This window comes from Melospiza melodia, unplaced genomic scaffold (genome assembly GCF_035770615.1).
Source record: "Melospiza melodia melodia isolate bMelMel2 unplaced genomic scaffold, bMelMel2.pri scaffold_34, whole genome shotgun sequence".
NCBI classification, from domain to species: Eukaryota; Metazoa; Chordata; class Aves; order Passeriformes; family Passerellidae; genus Melospiza; species Melospiza melodia.
In genome coordinates this window covers 9,142,030-9,160,043 of record NW_026948659.1, presented here as the reverse complement: position 1 = coordinate 9,160,043, position 18,014 = coordinate 9,142,030, and the positions used below count along the sequence as shown (strand labels likewise).

The following is an 18,014-nucleotide window of genomic DNA, read 5'->3' as shown; positions in this document are numbered from 1 at the left end:
TATTCCCCATACTGATGCACTCCAATCCTTCCAACCCCTCAAACCCCTAAACAATCCTCCAGATCCTCATATACTTCCCCATCCCCAATCCCTGCAGCCCCTCAGACCACCATAACTCCCTATACAGCCGCAGACCCTGATATACACCAATCCCTTCAGCCCTTCCAGACCCCCTAGACCCCAATAAGCCTCCTCGAACCCCCGTAACCCCCAATATACTCCCCGATCTCGATGCACGCCAGTCCTCCTCGCAGTGTCTTTACCCCGGCCGCGGCAGCACCGAACTCATCAGCCGAGAGGTGCCGCGTCCGGAAGGAATCCCCTTTGGTCGGCACCATCTCGTACTCCAGCTCCAGCCCATCGCCCTGGGGGGAAGATGGGGGGTACTCGCCCCACATTTGCTGAGGGCTACGCATCACCAGCTGCGGCCGCTGCACAGCACAGTCCCTGCAGCCCCCCCCGCACACCCCCATAATTCCCCCGTGCACCCCAGTCCCTGCAGCCCCCAAATCCCCCGAGCCGGTTTATAATCCCCCAGACCCAAATATGCCCCCTCATCCTGATGGACCCCCACTCTCCCGGCCCCCCACACTCCCGACAGGGCCCGCCCCGATGCTGCACGGACCACGCCCCCAAGTCAGGCCACGCCCCCTACGCAACACCTGGACAGCGCGTCTGTGCCTGGTGGTACTGGGCAGTACAAGCCGGTACGGCGCCGTACAGCCCAGCAGCACCCCGTACACTCCAGTGTAACTCAGCGCAACCCATCACAGCTCAGTATAGACCAATATAGTCCAGTACAGCCCAGTATAAGAGAGCATAACCCAGTAGAGCCCAGTATTTCCCCCGAAGGAACCAAAACCAGGTGGTTCAGTCTGAGGAAGGGGAAGAGGAACAAAGAGCAGCATGTGGCAGCAGGGGGACGGCACGGGGTGGGGGTGGGGGAGAGGGAGGGGAAGAGGCTTGGGTGTCCCAGGGATTCCCCCCAGACTCTGGGAGTCTGCACCAGGAGGGCGACCCAGCTGTATGGTCTGGTACCCCTGCCAGCCCCCCGGGGACCCTTAAATCCGTCCAGGCAGGGGCCTCCCCCACCCACGTCACAGGGAGGTGGGTGGGGCAGTGGTGACAAAAAAGTGATACCCCAAACTTCCTGTTTCTAACCCCAAAATCACCCAAAGCAGAGGCAGTGGCACGGTGGGAACTTGATGGGGAGCAGGGGGTCCCCAAAATCCCTCGGGACTGGGGGGCAAGGGGTCCTTGGGTTGTGCGGAGGTTCTTTGGTCCTGGGGGAGGCCCCTGGGCCGTGATGGGGGTCCCTGGGGTGTGTCTGCCTGGGCTGTGGATGGAAGGGGTCTCTGGGCCCTGAAAGGAATCCCTGGAGTGTGTGTGTGAGGCCCTGGGGTGTGGACAAGGAGTCCTTGCACGCAGAGTGGGGATCCTGGTATTCTGGTGAGGTGTGGATGAGGGTTCTCTGGGCCCTGAGTAGGGTCTTTGGGTTGGTGGTGAGGTCCCTGGGTTGCGAGGGGGATCCCTAGGGTGGTGGGGATCCCTGAGCCCAAGGTGTAGTCCCTGGGCCTCGAAGGGGGTCTCTATGGTACCAAGCCTCATCCTACTCTCTCTCTCTCTCCTACTGCATCCAGGATCTCCCCAGGGTGAGTCAGGATGTGGACTCCACTGCTGGTGACACTGGTGACACTGGTGATGGTGCCTGCAAGGGTCTTTCCCTATGGCTTCCACAACTGCATCCAGGCACCATGGGACCCTGGGCTGTTCCGCTGCATCCAGCGCTTCCTGAGCACTGTGGCGGCTGCAGTGGATGACCTCCCCTCCACTGCCACATCCCTCAACCTCTCTGTCAACATCTTGCGCCAGGTGCCCCCCAGTGCCTTTGCCCACCTGCCGCGGCTCTACATCCTTGATCTGACCCACAACCAGCTGGAACTCCTGGCCCCAGGGGCTTTCTCGGGGCTGTCAGCACTGGCTCACCTAAACCTGGCCCACAACAACATCTCAGTGCTGGCCACAGGTGTGTTCACCGGGCTGGGCAACCTGAGCACACTGCGGCTGGACCACAATCCGCTACAGAAGGTGGCCCCCAGGGCTTTCCAGGCTCTGGCTGCACTCAGCACACTCTGGCTGCGGGGTGGCCGGCTCAGTGCACTGGAGACTGTGGCCATGGCTGTGGGGAATCTGACACACCTAGACCTGCTCGACCTGTGTGGCAACATGCTGTCAACACTGGGCCCGGGGCTGCCGCCCACACTGAGGGTCCTGTACCTCTGCAACAACTCCCTGGGAGCTCTTTCAGGAGCCACCTCTGCGGTGATACCCCCAGGGCTGCGTGTGCTCGACCTGTCCTACAACAACATCTCAGACCCTGCACTGCTCTCTCACCTGTGCCTGAACAACCTGACACACCTGCATCTGGCTGGGAACCCGCTGGACGTAGTACAGCTGCTGCGCATGGCTGGAATCTCCCCGCGTCAGGTGGACGTGTCAGGGCTACAGGTGAACACAAGCGGCCTGGAATACCTGTGCAAGCAGCTGAGAGGACAGAGGCTGCAGAGGCTGCAGCTGCAGCACATGAACCTTACATCAATGCCCAAAAGGGCTCTTGCCGAGTGTCCGGTGCTGGGTGCCCTGGATCTGTCTGGCAACCGGCTGCGGCATTTGGGCTGCATAGGGCAGCTGCTGAACCCGAAGCAGCATGCAGCACTGCGTGAGCTGGTGGCTGAGCACAACTTGCTGCAGCGACTGCCATCGTGCAAAGGGACCCCGGTTCTGAAGCAGCTGCACAATGTGTCCCTGCGCTTCAACCGCATCTTAGTGGCCGGTGCGGGTGCTTTTGACAATGCACCAGCACTGCGGCAGCTGCGGCTGGATGTGAACGGGCTGGCACGGCTGCACCGCGCAGCGCTGCGTGGACTCTTCAACCTGAGGCACCTGCGCCTTGACAACAACCTGCTCACTGACCTCCTGCCTGGCTCCTTTGCTGACCTGCACCAGTTGGAAGACCTCAACCTGCGCAACAACCGTGTGGCCGTGCTCTTCCCTGGCGCCTTCAAGGGGCTTGACCGCCTGCAGACCCTTGACCTGGGCGGGAACAACTTGCGGCACTTGGCAGCCAAGGCATTTCAGGGCCTCCCGCGGCTTTGCCGGCTTTACCTGGACCGCAACCGGCTGCTGGAGGTGAGGGTGGCCGCATTCCAGCCGGTGCAGGTGACACTGGGCGTGCTGGACTTGCGTGCCAATGCGCTGCGCTACCTGAGCCGACACCTGCGGCAGCTGCCACCTTTCCGCTACCTACATAACCTCTATGACCTGAAGCTGCAGGCGCAGCAGCCATATGGGATGCGTGTGGTCCCACAACGCTTCTTCCAGGGCCTCAGTGCCTTGCGCTCACTCTACCTGTCACAGAACTCGCTCTCGGCCATCCCTGCTGACGCCTTCGATGACCTGGCACAGCTGCAGTACCTGACACTGGCTGACAGCAGTGGCGGGATGGGCCACCTGCCTGCCGGCATCTTCAAGAACCTGAGCCAACTGCGCAGCCTGAACCTGGAGAGCGCAGGACTGCGCAGCCTTGGCCCTGAGGTCTTCGGAAATCTGACACGACTGAAGGAGCTGCGCCTGGCCAAGAACGGGCTGCGTACATTGGATGTGACTCTGGCCACCCGCCTCCCCGCCCTGCGCTATCTGGACCTGCGCAAGTGCCCACTAAGTTGCAGCTGTGCCAATGCCTGGCTGCCTGCCTGGCTGGCACGTGGGCCTGTGCAGGTAGTCTATCTGTATAACTACACGTGTGGTGAGATGGGTGGGGCCTCCGCGTACCTGCACTGCTTTGACACGTGTGTGTGCTACCTGGACATGGGGCGGTACCTGTTTGCAGGGACAGCACCGGCTGTGCTGCTGCTGCTGGTGCTGCCGCTGCTGCACCACCGTGGGTACTGGCGGTTGCGCTACCAGCTGTTCCTGCTGCGTGCCTGGGCACGTGGGCACTGGCGGCGGGAGCAGCGGCGCTACACCTATGACACCTTCGTGTCCTACAACTCTGGGGATGAGCGGTGGGTGCTGGAGGAGTTGGTGCCTGAGCTGGAGCGCGGAGCCCTGCGGCTCTGCCTGCACCACCGTGACTTTCGCCCCGGCCGCGCCATAGTGGACAACATCGTGGACGCTGTGTACAACAGCCGGCACACGGTGTGTGTGGTGAGCCGTGGGTACCTGCGCAGCGAGTGGTGCTCGCTGGAGATCCAGATGGCCAGCTATCGCCTCTTCGATGAGCTGCGCGATGTCCTTGTCCTCATCTTCCTTGAGGACATCCCCGAGGCCGAGCTCTCGGCCTTCCATCGCATGCGACGTGTGCTGCTGCGGCGCACACACCTGCGCTGGCCCTCTGAGCCCCCTGCACAGCCCCTCTTCTGGGCAAAGCTCAGGTGTGCCCTGACTGGGGGGGAAGAGGAGGAGGAGAGGGAGAGGGGGGGCAGGGAGGAAGGCCCTGGCACATCTGGGACCCCCGGGGAAGTTCTCCCTCAGGAAAGAAACCTTCTGCCCCAGAATCACTGCTTTTTATCTGGGGAAGGTGTCCTGTGGAGTGGGGCTGATGGCAGCAAGGAGGAAGAGGAGAATGAGGAGAGGAAGATGGAGGACAGGGAGGGAGGCTGCCCTGACAGAACTGGGACCGCTGTGGAGGTTTCCCCTCAGAAAAGCAGTTTTCTGCCCCAGAATCACCGGCTTTTCTCTTGGGAATATGTTCTGCACAGTGGGGATGAAGATAACAAGAAGGAGGAGGAGGAAGAGGAGGAGGAGGAGGCAGGGGAGGAGGAGAAAGATTGCTGGGAGAGAGAGAAGCTACTCTAGAGCAACTTACCCTGGTGTAATGGGGATCCCCAGGGACATTCCCAATCAAAAACATGTGCTTTTGTCTCAACATCCCTGGTTATCTCTCAGATAGATGGTTGTTAATTGCTGCCCCAAGATATGCAGGATGTCTCTGTTTTGGCCCGCACGGCTGAAGAACAAGTCTGAACTCTTCAGTTTTTGGTCTTCAAGTTGTTTATTAATTCTTATCTATAAAATTTTCTTTCTGCCCAGCCAAGGTCTGCTCAGCAAGGCAGCCAAAGGCACTCTGACTGCCCCTGAGGCGGTGTTGTCTTTCTATACTACGAACTACGTATAAGATATTTACACTTAATTCCCAATACCTATCACCTATGTTAGACAGTGCACTCTAAACCAATCCCAAAGTGCCAGCATCACAGCGGAAAATGGAGAACAAGAAGAAAGGCTAGACACGCCCAAGTTCGTCCATCTTGTCCCCATAACCCCCATACCAAAAATCCTAAAATCTACATTTTCACCCTGTGATAATATTATTATTATACTATTCAAACCTCTGTGACTTTCAGGTTTTCATACAAAGCTGGTAACTTGCTCCAGGGGTCATAATCAAATCCCCAGGTGTTCTGGGCTGCGTGCCAGGGTCTCCGAGCCCCCCGGTGGGGTCCTCAGCAACTCGGGACACCCGGAGGGACGTACTAAGTTCTGACAGTTATCCTCTGAGAAATGTGCAGTTGGGATGACAGTAATGAGGAAAAGGAGAAGGTGGAGGAGGAAAAGAGGGAAGCAAGATGGACCTCAATGTTCAGATGCAGCAAATGCTTCATCATTCAGTTCCTTTTCCCAGCACGTGGGAGCTGCAGCTCTTGCACATCTGGGTCATCCTGGGCACAGGCTGCTGCAGCTCAATCTGCTGCTGGGTCATCCTGGGCACGCACTGCTGCAGCTGCTTCTGCCCCCAGTGACGCCCCCATGGCTGGGAAATTCCAGCGGCCTACAGGAGGCACCCACCAATCCATCCCACCACACACTGTCCTGACCCCCAACTCAGCAGCTCCCAAGCCCCAGGCAGGTCCCTGCATCGCTCCCACCTGATTCTCACCAGCAGCAGGATGTACCTGGCTTGGCTGGCAAACCAGAGCATGCTACAGGTGTTTGGGCTGTGATCATTGGGTTGTGCTGCCCAGGGAAGCCCTTTCGCAAGAGCATCAGCAGCTCTTCCAGAGCAGGATGTGGCTCTGCCGGCTCTGTCCCAATAGACTGAAGCTCTGCTCAGCTTATTGGCCCTGGGGTGCTCGGGGAGGTGCCTCCCAGGCCCGACCCCAGACAGCCAGAGCTCAGCAGTGCCAGGCCAGGAACAGCCTTCCCTTACCTCTGGCCAGTGGGCACATGATGCTGTCAAGGGCCAGCAGTGAGCAATTGATGCTGGTCCCTCCCACAGCCCCTCTCTGCAGTCCTTGGTGACCTAGGCTCACCCCAAGTCCGCCGCGTCAGTCAGGCTCACCTTGGCCACACACACAGATTCCCAGCAAAGCCAAGAGTGGGGTCGGTCCCACTGCTTCACCAGGATCTGCGAGGACAAAGATGGCTGAACCATGGCTACACACACCCCTGGGGAGGTTGGTTGGAGCAACTAGCACCAGTGGGACCAGGGCTCTATGTTTCCCATGGAATGGGTCAGTGGATCACACTGGAAGATGGGGCAGGAGTAGGAGAGGAACCTGGCATGCTGTGAGGATGAGTCAAACAGCTGGACATGACACAAAGAGCAAAGCCAGGGAAAAGATCTGGAAGGAAGGGACAGAGTCATGGAAAAGAATCAGCAACTCCCATGTTTAGTGGTGGAGGATGGTACAGCTGGTTGGGTTTCCAAGGCTCTGGAAAAGCATCCAGACAACTGATTTACTCCCCTACAAGTAGCTATGGATGAGGCACTAGAAACAGGCTGAAGTGATAGCCAGAGCCTCCATCTGCCCTGGCAAATGTAACAGCCCTGCAAATTCAGGAAAGTACATGGCTGGAATCTAAATCTACTTGGCAAGTTTGCATCAAGAAACTGGGGAGCACTTTGACAGTCAGAGTCCTGGGGTATGTAATTCCCAACTCGGTGCTGAGTGGGACAGCCCTGGGATGTTATCTCAGCAGCTTCCTAGCTTCACTTCCAGCACTGATTGGAGCAATACCACAGCCAGCAGCACTCACCTGGAGGATGGCATGGGAGTGGGAGGAGGTGGCGTTAGTCTTGGTGTGATGCTGCGCTGGTTTCTATTGCCCTTGGCCAATATCTCTAGGATCTGCTCTGGTGATGTGGGCTGGGACAGAATGGACACAGAGATCAGCACCTCCGATGTGGCACCTAGACACCCCAGTATCAGCAGCCCCAGGCACTCGGGCTGAGGCATCCTGCAGCTCTGCAGGCTCTGTAACAACTTGGGGTAACATCTGCTGCCAGCCAGGAGTTGTGCAGGTGGCACCCTGGGATCTTCACACCCCCTGTGTCCTCAGGACAGGAGAGAGAGGAGGGAAGGGGAGCTTCTTGCAGCAGCCCCTGTGCCAGGAGTCACTCCCAGGCTGGGCTGGGATGAGGCAAAGCTTATCACCCTCCCTGCTCCCCTTTAGGGCAGTTTTTCTCCCTGTTTCAGCCTCTTCAATGCAGCAGAGACAAAGGAGTTGCCAAACCAGCACTGCTATGATGTGGAGTTTACCCTCGAACCTTCCCCGAACAAGCTTATAGCCCCATTCTCACGTCACTCCCCATGAGGTATTTCTGCTTTCAGAGCTTCTCATTCCTCTTGTTTGCATCCATCTTCCCACACCCCTTTGAAATCTCCCCACCGGCATGGCCATTCTAGTTTCAGCCAGGACAGAGTTGCTAAAATAGAGTTATTGTTGTTTTTGTTTTTGTTTTTTGCAGTAGCTGAGGGGTGTTGCTGTGGGCATTTCCAGGAGGTTTCTCAATACCATCTTATTTGCCAGGGGTAAGGGAAAAGGACTCTTTCCCTCGCATCGGAGAGGAAGGGGTTCCTTCTTTGAGGAGAAACGGTCGGCATTGTTACAGACTCTCTGTGTAGATTCTTTGTCTTATTATGGTCTATTAATGAGCTGTTGTCATTAATATTGTTTCTGTCACTGTTTTCTTATTTCATTGCTGTTTCCAGTAAATTGTTCTTGTGTTAAACTGTGATCTTTGCCTTTTGTGCTTCCAGCTGGAGGAGTCAGGGAAGCAAGAGCCAGTGTGGTTTCAGTATAGGCATTAAAATATGGAATACCGTTCTTAAAACATGACAGCCTTAATTGCTGCCCAATGTGAGGCACAAAGGGTCGAGATAACAACAGATCTGTCTAGAGCTGTTTGAAAACAAATGTGATCTAAGCCTTTGTTGTATTATGTGCAGAGCCAGTGGTCACAATGTTGCTTGGTCTGTTCATGTGGGTGTGGTACCTAACCCTGTATGCCCTGTATGTATTGCCATATGTTCTTTTTCAGAGCAGGGAGAGGGATCAGGATTGCTTTGTTGCTGTACTCTGGGATATCAGTTTATGACATGGTAACATCAAGGGCAGTGAGGGTCATTTGGGATATGTATTCAGTGCTTCTCTCCTGCCCTTGCCTAGAGTGGAGTCCATTAATAATAGTTCCCAGCCTGTTCTTGTTGCTGTGTCTGCCAGGCCTCCTCAGTGTGGTCTATACCATGTTTAAAATTACAAAAGAAATTTTTATAAAGACGATTCAGAGATCTTCCCTGAGGGACAATAGTCAGGAGTGGTATGAAATATGGGAGGACAAGGGCCACTGTTTGGAGGATTTCTCTGCTCTAATGGTTTGGAAGTTCACCCCTGGTAACTACAGGACCATGGTAAAGTGATAAAATTTATGAAAGAAAAATGCTGTAGTGACTCCAGAGAGGCACAAAGTTATGCAGTGTGCTGGGCCCTGGCTACCATTTACTGTTCATCACTAGACAGTACCCTCAGGGGGAGGAGGAGGAAGGCAGAGCAACGGGCACTGTGGACACTCCAGTTGCAGCTGAACCACAGGCACAACATATGCTGGGAGCAGTTGTCCCTATACACAAGACATCCAAGACCAAATCAGTTTGCTCAGTGAGGGATGAAGACAAAGCAGGGTCCTCACAACAGGAGGAAGATCCAAATGAGGTCCAGGGTACACAATCGATGTGGCAGAAGTTTGTGTGAAGCCTATCATTGTTGTATACCATCACTGGCAGTGATGTTGATGAAAGAAGGAAAGCAAACAGTGCTTCAGGTGACTACCCAATGTGGGAATTGGAAAGATAGAAATCTTCACAGGCTCAAGAGGGTTTGATTTACAGCCTAAGAAGAAGTCGTCTAGATTGATGTGAAAGCAAGGTACACAGACATTGAATAGAAAAATCATAAACTTATGCTTCTACAGTTATAAGCAAGAATATGCTTTAAGTAAGAAACTGTATTAGATAAGATGATGAAGGGTTTTATAGTGCAATAATGTAGTAATGTGATTGTATAGAATAAGCTAAAAGTTTAGATATTATAATAGAGACATATGTGTGTATATGTAATAAGACCTTATTGGACAAAAGTATCCACATTGCAGGAGGAAGAAGTAAAGGGGATAGGTTAGAAAAACAAAACATACTCTGTGGCGACTGTCCATTGGATTAGAAAGTTATATACTGTCTTGCAACAAAGAACTTGTGACCATCTTAGACTTTGGCCGACTGCTTGCTGTCTTAGAAATCTCATAGCCTTTGAGACTGATGTTATCTAAGCAATAAATCATTCTCAGTCTGATCGCGGTACTGTCCCTTTGACTAATGAGACAACAGCTTCCACCCAGCTTTGGCAACATGAAGATCATCTTTTCTTCTCCCTACTGACCATTGTCTGTGGAAAGAATATCCAACACTGAAGACAGATTTGAAAGACTTGACCAAACTAGAGAGGCAATGTCCCATGCCCTGCCGGTATGGACCAGAGTCTCTGCTATTGGGAGCAGGCAAAATCCTGCTCAGAAGAGGGGAGACACACTATGCAGTAACCTGTGGTTTCAACTGTGTGACCATGGAGAGGACATGAGAAAGTGGGATTGAAAATCCATCTCTGCCCCAGCAGCATGGGTGATGATGTTATAGATGGATAATGAGATGATTGGCTCTTGCAATTAAAAGATAACTATCGTGCGAATATTAAGAAAAGCTTTAGTGATGTATAGTTATGCTATTGTAGTTTAGATGTCCTCTATTCTCCCCATAGTTCCCTCCCCCCCACCCTGTGTTGTGACCATCAGACAGCCTGGGTTGTCTAGGCCAGGTAAAAAGAAGGTGTGAACATGTCTCCCCTACCTGGGGCAGTTTGGAATGGAAAAGTTTGGTGCTTAGGGGGTGCAACATGGCAACACCTGATCTCCAAAAAATTACAAGAAAGCAGTCTCCACCAATAAATGGCAAAGAAGAGCTGACTGACAGACTTTGGGAGGGGCCAGGGCTGACTGATGCGACTTCCAGGGGTATAAAAGACTGAGCATCCATCTTGAAGAGGAACAAGCCACATGGTATGCACAGGGGCAGTTCCCAGTGCTGCAAATTTTTCCTTATGTAGTCTTTTGTTGTATTTTTGTTAAGGTTTAATAAACCTTTTTAAATTTTCAAAGTGAGCAGTTGTTTCTCACAGTTGAGTTGAGAGGAAGAACACCACCACAGAAAACTCATCAAGGATAAATCTTCTCCAGTTTCCACTGGGCAAGTCCTCAGACAGAATAGAAGGGCTGATGTTACTTCTGATCCTCTTGAAAGGACCTCCAGATCGTATTTACAAGAAGCGAGCAGTAAGTACCATGATCAGAGCTAGACGGGCCCTGGCTCCATCCAGGTGGAGGAAAGGGACCATTGGATCTATACAGCAGGACCACAGGAGTACAAGGCTTTATTTGACATCAGCACCTGATGTACCCAGATGCCATCAATATCTGTAGGGGTGGAATCCATCTGTGTTTCTGGGATGACAGAGGAATCCTAACAGCTGACTGTATTGGAAACTGAAGTGATCCTGACTGGAAATGAGGGGCAAAACCACATTGTCACTGGCCCAGTGGCCCCATGAATCCTTTGCAGACCTTACCTCAGGAGAGGATATTGTAGGGATACATCAGGAAAGACAGCCCTGTGAAGTCCTATGTGATGAGTTGCAGAAGTTACTGAGGGACAAGGTGAATCAAGTCAGGTTGCAGAGCTGAAAGCTGTCCAGCTGACTTTGGCTATTGCTGAATATCGCTGAATGAGAGAAATGGCCACTGACTCATGCATTAACAGCAAATGCTCTGCAGAGGTAGCTGGACAATGGAAAAAGACCAATTGGCAGCACACAGGGAAATCCATCTGGGTTATTGAATTGTGGCAAGACATTGCTGTGGCAGTAGCTCTCTGGTCACAGAGAGCAACAGACAACTTTCCCAGGCCTTTCTGGGAAAAGTCTGTGAGAAGATTAGAGAAAAGAATGAGAAACAATTCTTATCTTAACTTGCTGCACCCGTTGTTGTGAACATGTGGAATGTGTTATGGAGATTTGTTTACCAAAGGGTGGTTTTTTAATTAGCCAATGGTGATGGAGTTTGAATTGGAGGACCAATTAAATCCAGGCGTATCATAACTGTCTATAAAAGGAATGGGTTTCTTTATAATAATAATGGAATAAAGAGATTGATCAGCCTTCTGTGAATGATGGAGTCAATGCTAATTATTACCTGGCGAGAGCCCACTGCTGCGACACATTGATGCCTGGGTAGAGAAGTTGGCTGGGAAAGTCCATCCTGTGGATGCTCACGTATCCAAGAGCCAGACAGCGAAGAGCATCACAACAATGGGCAGCGGATTGGGCTGCCAGGATTAAAGTGCCTCAGGTGGGTCTGGACTGGCCACACAAGGGTGAGTTATTTCTGGTTCCTTAGGCATTAAGGTCATCAGGGAAGAGATGTCTCACACAGATGCATCATGACTGAGGGGTGGACTTAATAATGGACACTATATCCTGGGTAATCCATGACTGTGAAATGTGTGCTGCGATCAAGCAGGGCCAGGCGAGTAAAGCCCCTGTGGTGTGGGGGATGATGGTCAAAACATAAATCTGGGGAAGCCTGGCAGATCAATTGCATCACACTGTTGCAACCTCTCCAAGGCAAGAGCTACACGCTGACAGTGGTAGAAGGTCTGACTGGATGGCTGGAGACCCATCCTCATGCTGGACCACTTCCTGGAGCATCATGCTGACCCTTGAAAAACCCCTGAAAAACAAGTCCTGTGGCAAAGTAGCAGCACCGAAAGTATTGACTCAAACAATGGGACTTATTTCAAAAACAGCCTCATGAACACCTGGGCCCTGGGAAAGCCAAATGGTACAATGAACTGTTAAAAACCACCTTGAAAGCAATGGGTGGTGGGACCTTTAAACATTAGCAAAGGCCACCTGATCAGTGAAGGCCTACCAGGCTCTACCCAGTTGAGCTGGCCCTGCCCAAACAAAACATCCACGTACTGGAGAAGGGGATAAAATACCTATGGCACATATGAGAAGTGGGTTAGGGAAAACTGTTGGGATCAGTCGTGCCTTAAGCAGAGGCAAACCTATCCATGGCATTGTCTTTGCTCAAGGACCTTGGGGCATTTTGTGGGTAATGCAGGAGGATTTGACTTTGGGTGAGAATAGTCTGTGATGTTGAATTGTATAACATTGGCAGAGGCTTTTTCATGACACACCCAAAACCTCTCTCCCCGCCCCACCTTTGATGTGAGAGTCTGCTGAAGTCTGGCAGCTAATAGCCCTGGGGCTGCAGTCTCCACTCAGAAGGTATTAGGCTTGTGCTCTGTTAATGTCCTCAGCCTTGAGTTGTTACTTTCTCTTATCTTTAGCAGCAAGCAGTGTAGGCCCTCAGTCAGGGCCCCATTCAGGGCGAGGTGGTCTTCTCTGCAGTTTTTGTAAAATAGTTTTACCATAATAGGCAAAAGTTCTTCATGAAGATGTTTAAGCCATAAACTATAATATTTCGGTCTCCAACACACAGCACTCCAGGATCACAACTGGGCCAAGACCTGGTCCAAATTTTTTCTTGGGCCAATGCTGTGGTAACTGACCCTCTGAATGAGACAGCAAGTGGTTGCCATGGCAACAGGTTCTACTACAGGCTTCAGCTCATGCCCACTGCAACCACTTATAGTAATGGATCTCCATGGAGCTGCTCCAGGACTGGTGTCAGCCATGGATCTTGGTGATGGGCTTGGAGTGACAGGATGGGATAGAATGGCTCCCCCCGACAGAGAGCAGGTTTAGATCAGCTTCCAGAAAAAAATCTTCCCTGTGAAGGTAGTGAGGTCCTGGCACAGGTTACCCAGAGAAGCTGTGGCTGCCCCATCACTCGAAGTGTCCAAGGCCAGTTTGGACAGGGCTTGCAGCAACTTCATCTAGTGGAATGTGTCCCTGGCCGTGGCAGGAGGGTTGGAAGTAGAGGCTCTTTAAGGTCCTTTCCAACCCACACCATTCTCTGATTCTGTGATTCCATCAGTGGTGTGTGATGTGGTAATTAAGAGTGTCTTGGGCAGAGCAACCACAAAATGAGTTTTCCACTGTAGGGGTAGAAAGGAGGGAGCAGCAGAACTGCCTCCTTGGACTGCTGGAGGGCACATTTTGTCCTTTTTAGGAGATCCACTGACAGATTCCCTTGGGAGTCAGTCCTGAAGGGAAAAGGAATCCAGAAAGGTGGAGATTCTTTGAAATGGAAATTTTAAAGCTCCAGGAGCTGTGCCCATGCGCCATAAGACAAGCCAGAGTGGGAAAATGGCTGGTCTCGTTAAAGAGAGAACTTAGGCAGAAACTCAGGGCAAAAAAGAGCATGTGTCAACTCTGGAAGGAGAGGCAGAAACCTTAGGAGATTATAAGGATGTTGTGAGGTGATACAGCAAGAAAATCAGAAGGGCCAATGCCAAACTGGAACTTAATTTGGCCAGTGTGATTGAAGTTAACAAGAAAAGTTTCTGTAAATCCCTTGGCAGCAAAAGGCGGGCTCAGGAAAGTCTCCATCCTTTGTTGGGTGCAGAAGGCAGTGCTGTGTCAGGGAGGAGGAAAAGGCTCAGTCTTTAATACCAAACCCAGTTGTCCTAGGATGCTCAGCTCCCAGGACTGGAAGTTGGTGACAGGGAGCTGAGTGAAGCCCCTGAATCCACTGACTGGAGGAAACAGTCAGTGACCTGCTCTGCCAATGAGACACACACATAAGTACCTGGGCATAAATGAGATGCACCTGAAGGAGCTGGAGAAAGAGCTGGCCAAGCCTATTTCACTCATTTCTCAGCAGCTCTAGTAAACTGAAAGAGTTCCTGTTGACTCAAAATTAGCAAATGTGATGCCCTTCCATGAGAAGGATTGGAAGGAGGATTCAGGGAGCTCCAGGTCTGTCTGAGACGTAGGGTTAGGAATCAGAGCAGTATTGATTGGAAATAGATATTTAGATTATATATATTGCTTAATATTTGCTGCATTTTACTGTGCTAACTGCCTGTAAAGGGAAGACGGTGTACATGTGAGAGCAATGCAAAAGAATGCAAGGAAGTGTGATAAGGGAAGGATGATGTTCATCAAAACAGGACAAAGTTACAAGACTATCAAGACAACAGTGCTCCTCTGACCCCCAAACCAAATCAAACCAACCTTATGGCTTGGAATGTAACCAAAGAATCAGTAAGTATGCACTAGAAGACAGGGTGAGAAGGTCAAATCTGATGAAGACCACTTATTTCATCCGCCTGCGACCCTCAAGATGACCACCAGAGAAAAGTATGCAGGTGCAAGGGACTGATAAGTTAATTAGTAAACAAAGCAGGACAAGGTGGAGCCAGGAAATGAATATGCATAAATTTTTTGCAAAACCTAATGTATATGTAACATTTTAGAGGACAAAAAAAACCACTGAGAGTGAGTAGATGCGCATGCCTTTGCGGAAGTACCCCGCATATGCCCAGCAAAAAAAAAAATACATAACTACTTTATAACTCGCTTTATCTTTTAGAGTTTTAGAGGCTTTCCATGTATCATGACAGCCAAACCCCTGTACTGGGGAAGGCCATGGAGCAGATCATCCTGAGTACTATCCTACAGCATGCGCAGGACAACCAGGGGATCAGGCCCAAACAGCGTACGTTTGGGAAAGGCAGGTCCTGTGACAGAATGACCCACTCAGTAAATGAGGGAAGGGTGGTGGATGTGTATTATAGACATCAGTAAAGCCTTTGACACTGGAGGAGCTGGCTGCTCATGGATTGGACAGGGGCACTGTTTGCTGCATGAGAAACTGGCTGATGCCCAAGCCCAGAGAGTGGTGGGGAATGGAACTAAATCCAGCTGGGGCCATTGTAGTAGGACATGTTCCCTGCCACAAGAGCTTGCTAACTGGTGAAATAAATCTGTCAACACCTCTTGTCTCGTGGTTATTTGGGTGTCATGGAAGTGGCACTTCTACCTGAATATAAATATCTGGCTGCGAAAGCAAGATTGTGCAAAGATAAGCTGGAATTTCTGACAGAAAGTTTACAATCTATTAAAGCTACACCAAACTTTCACAAAGTAGAAGTCTTCTGCACATTCCCTGGAAATGAGTGGGGCAAAGTTGGGATGCTGGTTTTGTGCTTACTCTCTCGAGGGTTGAGTGAAAGGAGTCTTTGCACGCTCTTGCCGGTTTGGTGGTAAGCTACATTGACTCCTCATCTATAGTATTTCTTTCCTAGCTTTGATATAGGTACCCTAATGTTGTGCACCGTTTTATGTAATCAGCTAGTACTGTTGTTTTATACTGTGTAATAAGTAACGCTGTTCAAGACCTTTTCTCTATTATCTCCTGCCTATTCAATAAATATCTCATTTTATATATACCTGATTTGCCACTCTTGCGAGCAACAGTCCTTTAGGTGCAGGCCACCTAATTCAAGCTGTACCCAAAAATCTTACCCTAAGAGAGGGCTTGTCTGAAGCTCCCACTCTGTCCATTGCACCCAATTACTTGTCGGTGACTCCAGGAGTCAATGCTAGGTCGAGTCCTGTTTAACATCTTTACTGGTGACCTGGACAAGGGGTTCAAGTGGAAGTGTAAGTTAAGTTCACAATGACACCAACTTGTGTGGGAGTGTGGATCTGCTGGAGGGCAGAAAGGCTCTGCAGAGGGATCAGGACAGGCTAGATCAAGAAGCTGAACATGTCTTGTCCCCCCTTGGGATGCCTGTTGGGTAGGAATCATGCCCCAGCTGCCTCTACCTGAGGGACCCACCCTCCCCCAGCCCATCTCCCCCAGGAGCTTTCTCATCAGGTTTTCTCTTGCTGTTTCTCCCTGAAGCGTGAGTGATGGAGCAGCCCAGGGGAGCACCTGGGGTCAGCCAAGGTCACCCATCCCAAACCTCCCCCACTTTCAGAATCCCAGGCTGGTTTGGGTCGGAAGGGACTTCAAAGGTCATCTCGATCCACCCCCTGCCATGGGCAGGGGCATCTTCCACAATCCCAGATTGCTCCAAGCCCTGTCCAACCTGGCCTTTGACACTTCCAGGGATGGAGCAGCTGCAGCTTCTCTGGACAATCTGTGCCAGGGTCTCACCACCCTCACAGGGAGGAATTTCATCGCAAGATCCCATCTAACCCTGCCCTCTGGCAGGTGAAAACCCTCACCCTCCATCCTGTCCCCTGACAAAGACCCTCCCCAGCTCTCCTGAAGGCCCCTTTTTATATTATATTTTATATCTCTATTATATTTATACCTACATACATATCAGCCCAAAAAGTGGCTCAGGCAGTCCGTGACTAGTTGTGGCCACCTGGGGTAGCCCCTTTCAGGGGGTGTGGGGGAGTGAGCAGATCTATGGGTTATTTTAGAGAGCCTCAGGAAGTCTGGGAGAGTCCTGAGGGTTTATAGGGTGTTTGGGGAGGGAGAGCTATGGAGCATTTTGAGGGCATTCTGAGGGTATTTGGGATCTACCAGGGAGTCTGCAGAGGATGGAGGGGTTCTCTGGGGTTTTGAGAGGGGCTACAGGAGTGTATACTCCAGGTCCCCAAAGTCCTCTCAACCTGTTCTTCACGACAGGATTTATCTGCGCCTGTCAGGGAAGCTCACCACACACAGACCCTGTTCCCGATTCCCATGAAATTTTGATATGCGCAAGATGCAGGAATATTTTTCCTGCAATTTCCCTGGCTCCAAGAGGGAGCCCGGAAATGGCAGGAAAAAGTAGGGGGGGGGGGCTGTCCATCCCCCACATCGGCAATTGCAGTTTTGATTCAAATTTTAATTAAAAGCTGAACTGGTGCTGATACTGCGACAGGATCAGGGTCTTTCTCTACATTGTCGTCATCACGCCAATTCCCAGGAGACACTCGAGGGGCGCTTGGAGGCCAGCTGGGGGTGCTTGCGGGATCATTAAAGGGTCTGGAGGGGCGCTTAGGGGTCGGAGAGGCAGCTGGCGAGCACTTGGGGGTCCGAGGGGTCACAAAGGGGGGCATTTTGGGGGCAACCAGGGGACGGGCGGACGTCGGGACCCGGAGGGGCACTTGGGGGTCAGGAGAGGGAAAGTGGGGGTACTTACGGGGCCCCGGGGCGCACTCACGGTTCAGGGGAGCACTCGGGGAGCAGCTGGGACGGTGCTTAGGGGACAGTCCCGTCCCTGACGGGCCTCTCGCGGGCCGCAGGGCACGACGGGAACCGCAGTCCCGGCACTATCGGCGTCCTACGGGGCCCCGCGGTCTTTCGGGAGTTGTAGTCCACGAAGTGAGTAAACTGGCGCGGAACCAGCGGCCAGTGGGAGGCGAGGCGGGGCACGAGGGATTTTTGGGGGCTCAGGGGGAGCTTGTGACGCCCCCGTGACCCCCACAGCGCCCTCAGGGGTGGAGGGACACCAGAACCCCCCGGCGCCACGTCGGACGTGTGAAGGTGAAGACAGGTGAGCCCCACTCCCACGGGTTTGGGGGTTCCCCGCTCCGATGCGTTCAATAAGCCCCCAGGCGCCCCTAGAGACTTCTCAGTCCCCACAGACCCCCCCAACGCTGTCCTGGGGGCCCCAAAACATCCCACAGACCCCGGACCGCTAAAGACCCTCCAAAGCCCACACGTCCCCTCAAACTCCTTCCTGGATCCCCAATACCTTTCACAGATATTC

General features: G+C 52.2%; 1 protein-coding gene across 1 annotated transcript; it reads left to right on the top strand.

The window, feature by feature from the left end:
* Positions 1 to 1,140: 1,140 nt before the first annotated feature.
* Positions 1,141 to 6,311, top strand: LOC134434286 (toll-like receptor 13). The gene is made up of 2 exons (XM_063182965.1): positions 1,141 to 1,194; positions 1,641 to 6,311. The coding sequence occupies exon 2, from the start codon at positions 1,663 to 1,665 to the stop codon at positions 4,855 to 4,857; it is 3,195 nt and encodes a 1,064-aa protein (XP_063039035.1). The 5' UTR covers positions 1,141 to 1,194; positions 1,641 to 1,662; the 3' UTR covers positions 4,858 to 6,311.
* Positions 6,312 to 18,014: the final 11,703 nt, after the last annotated feature.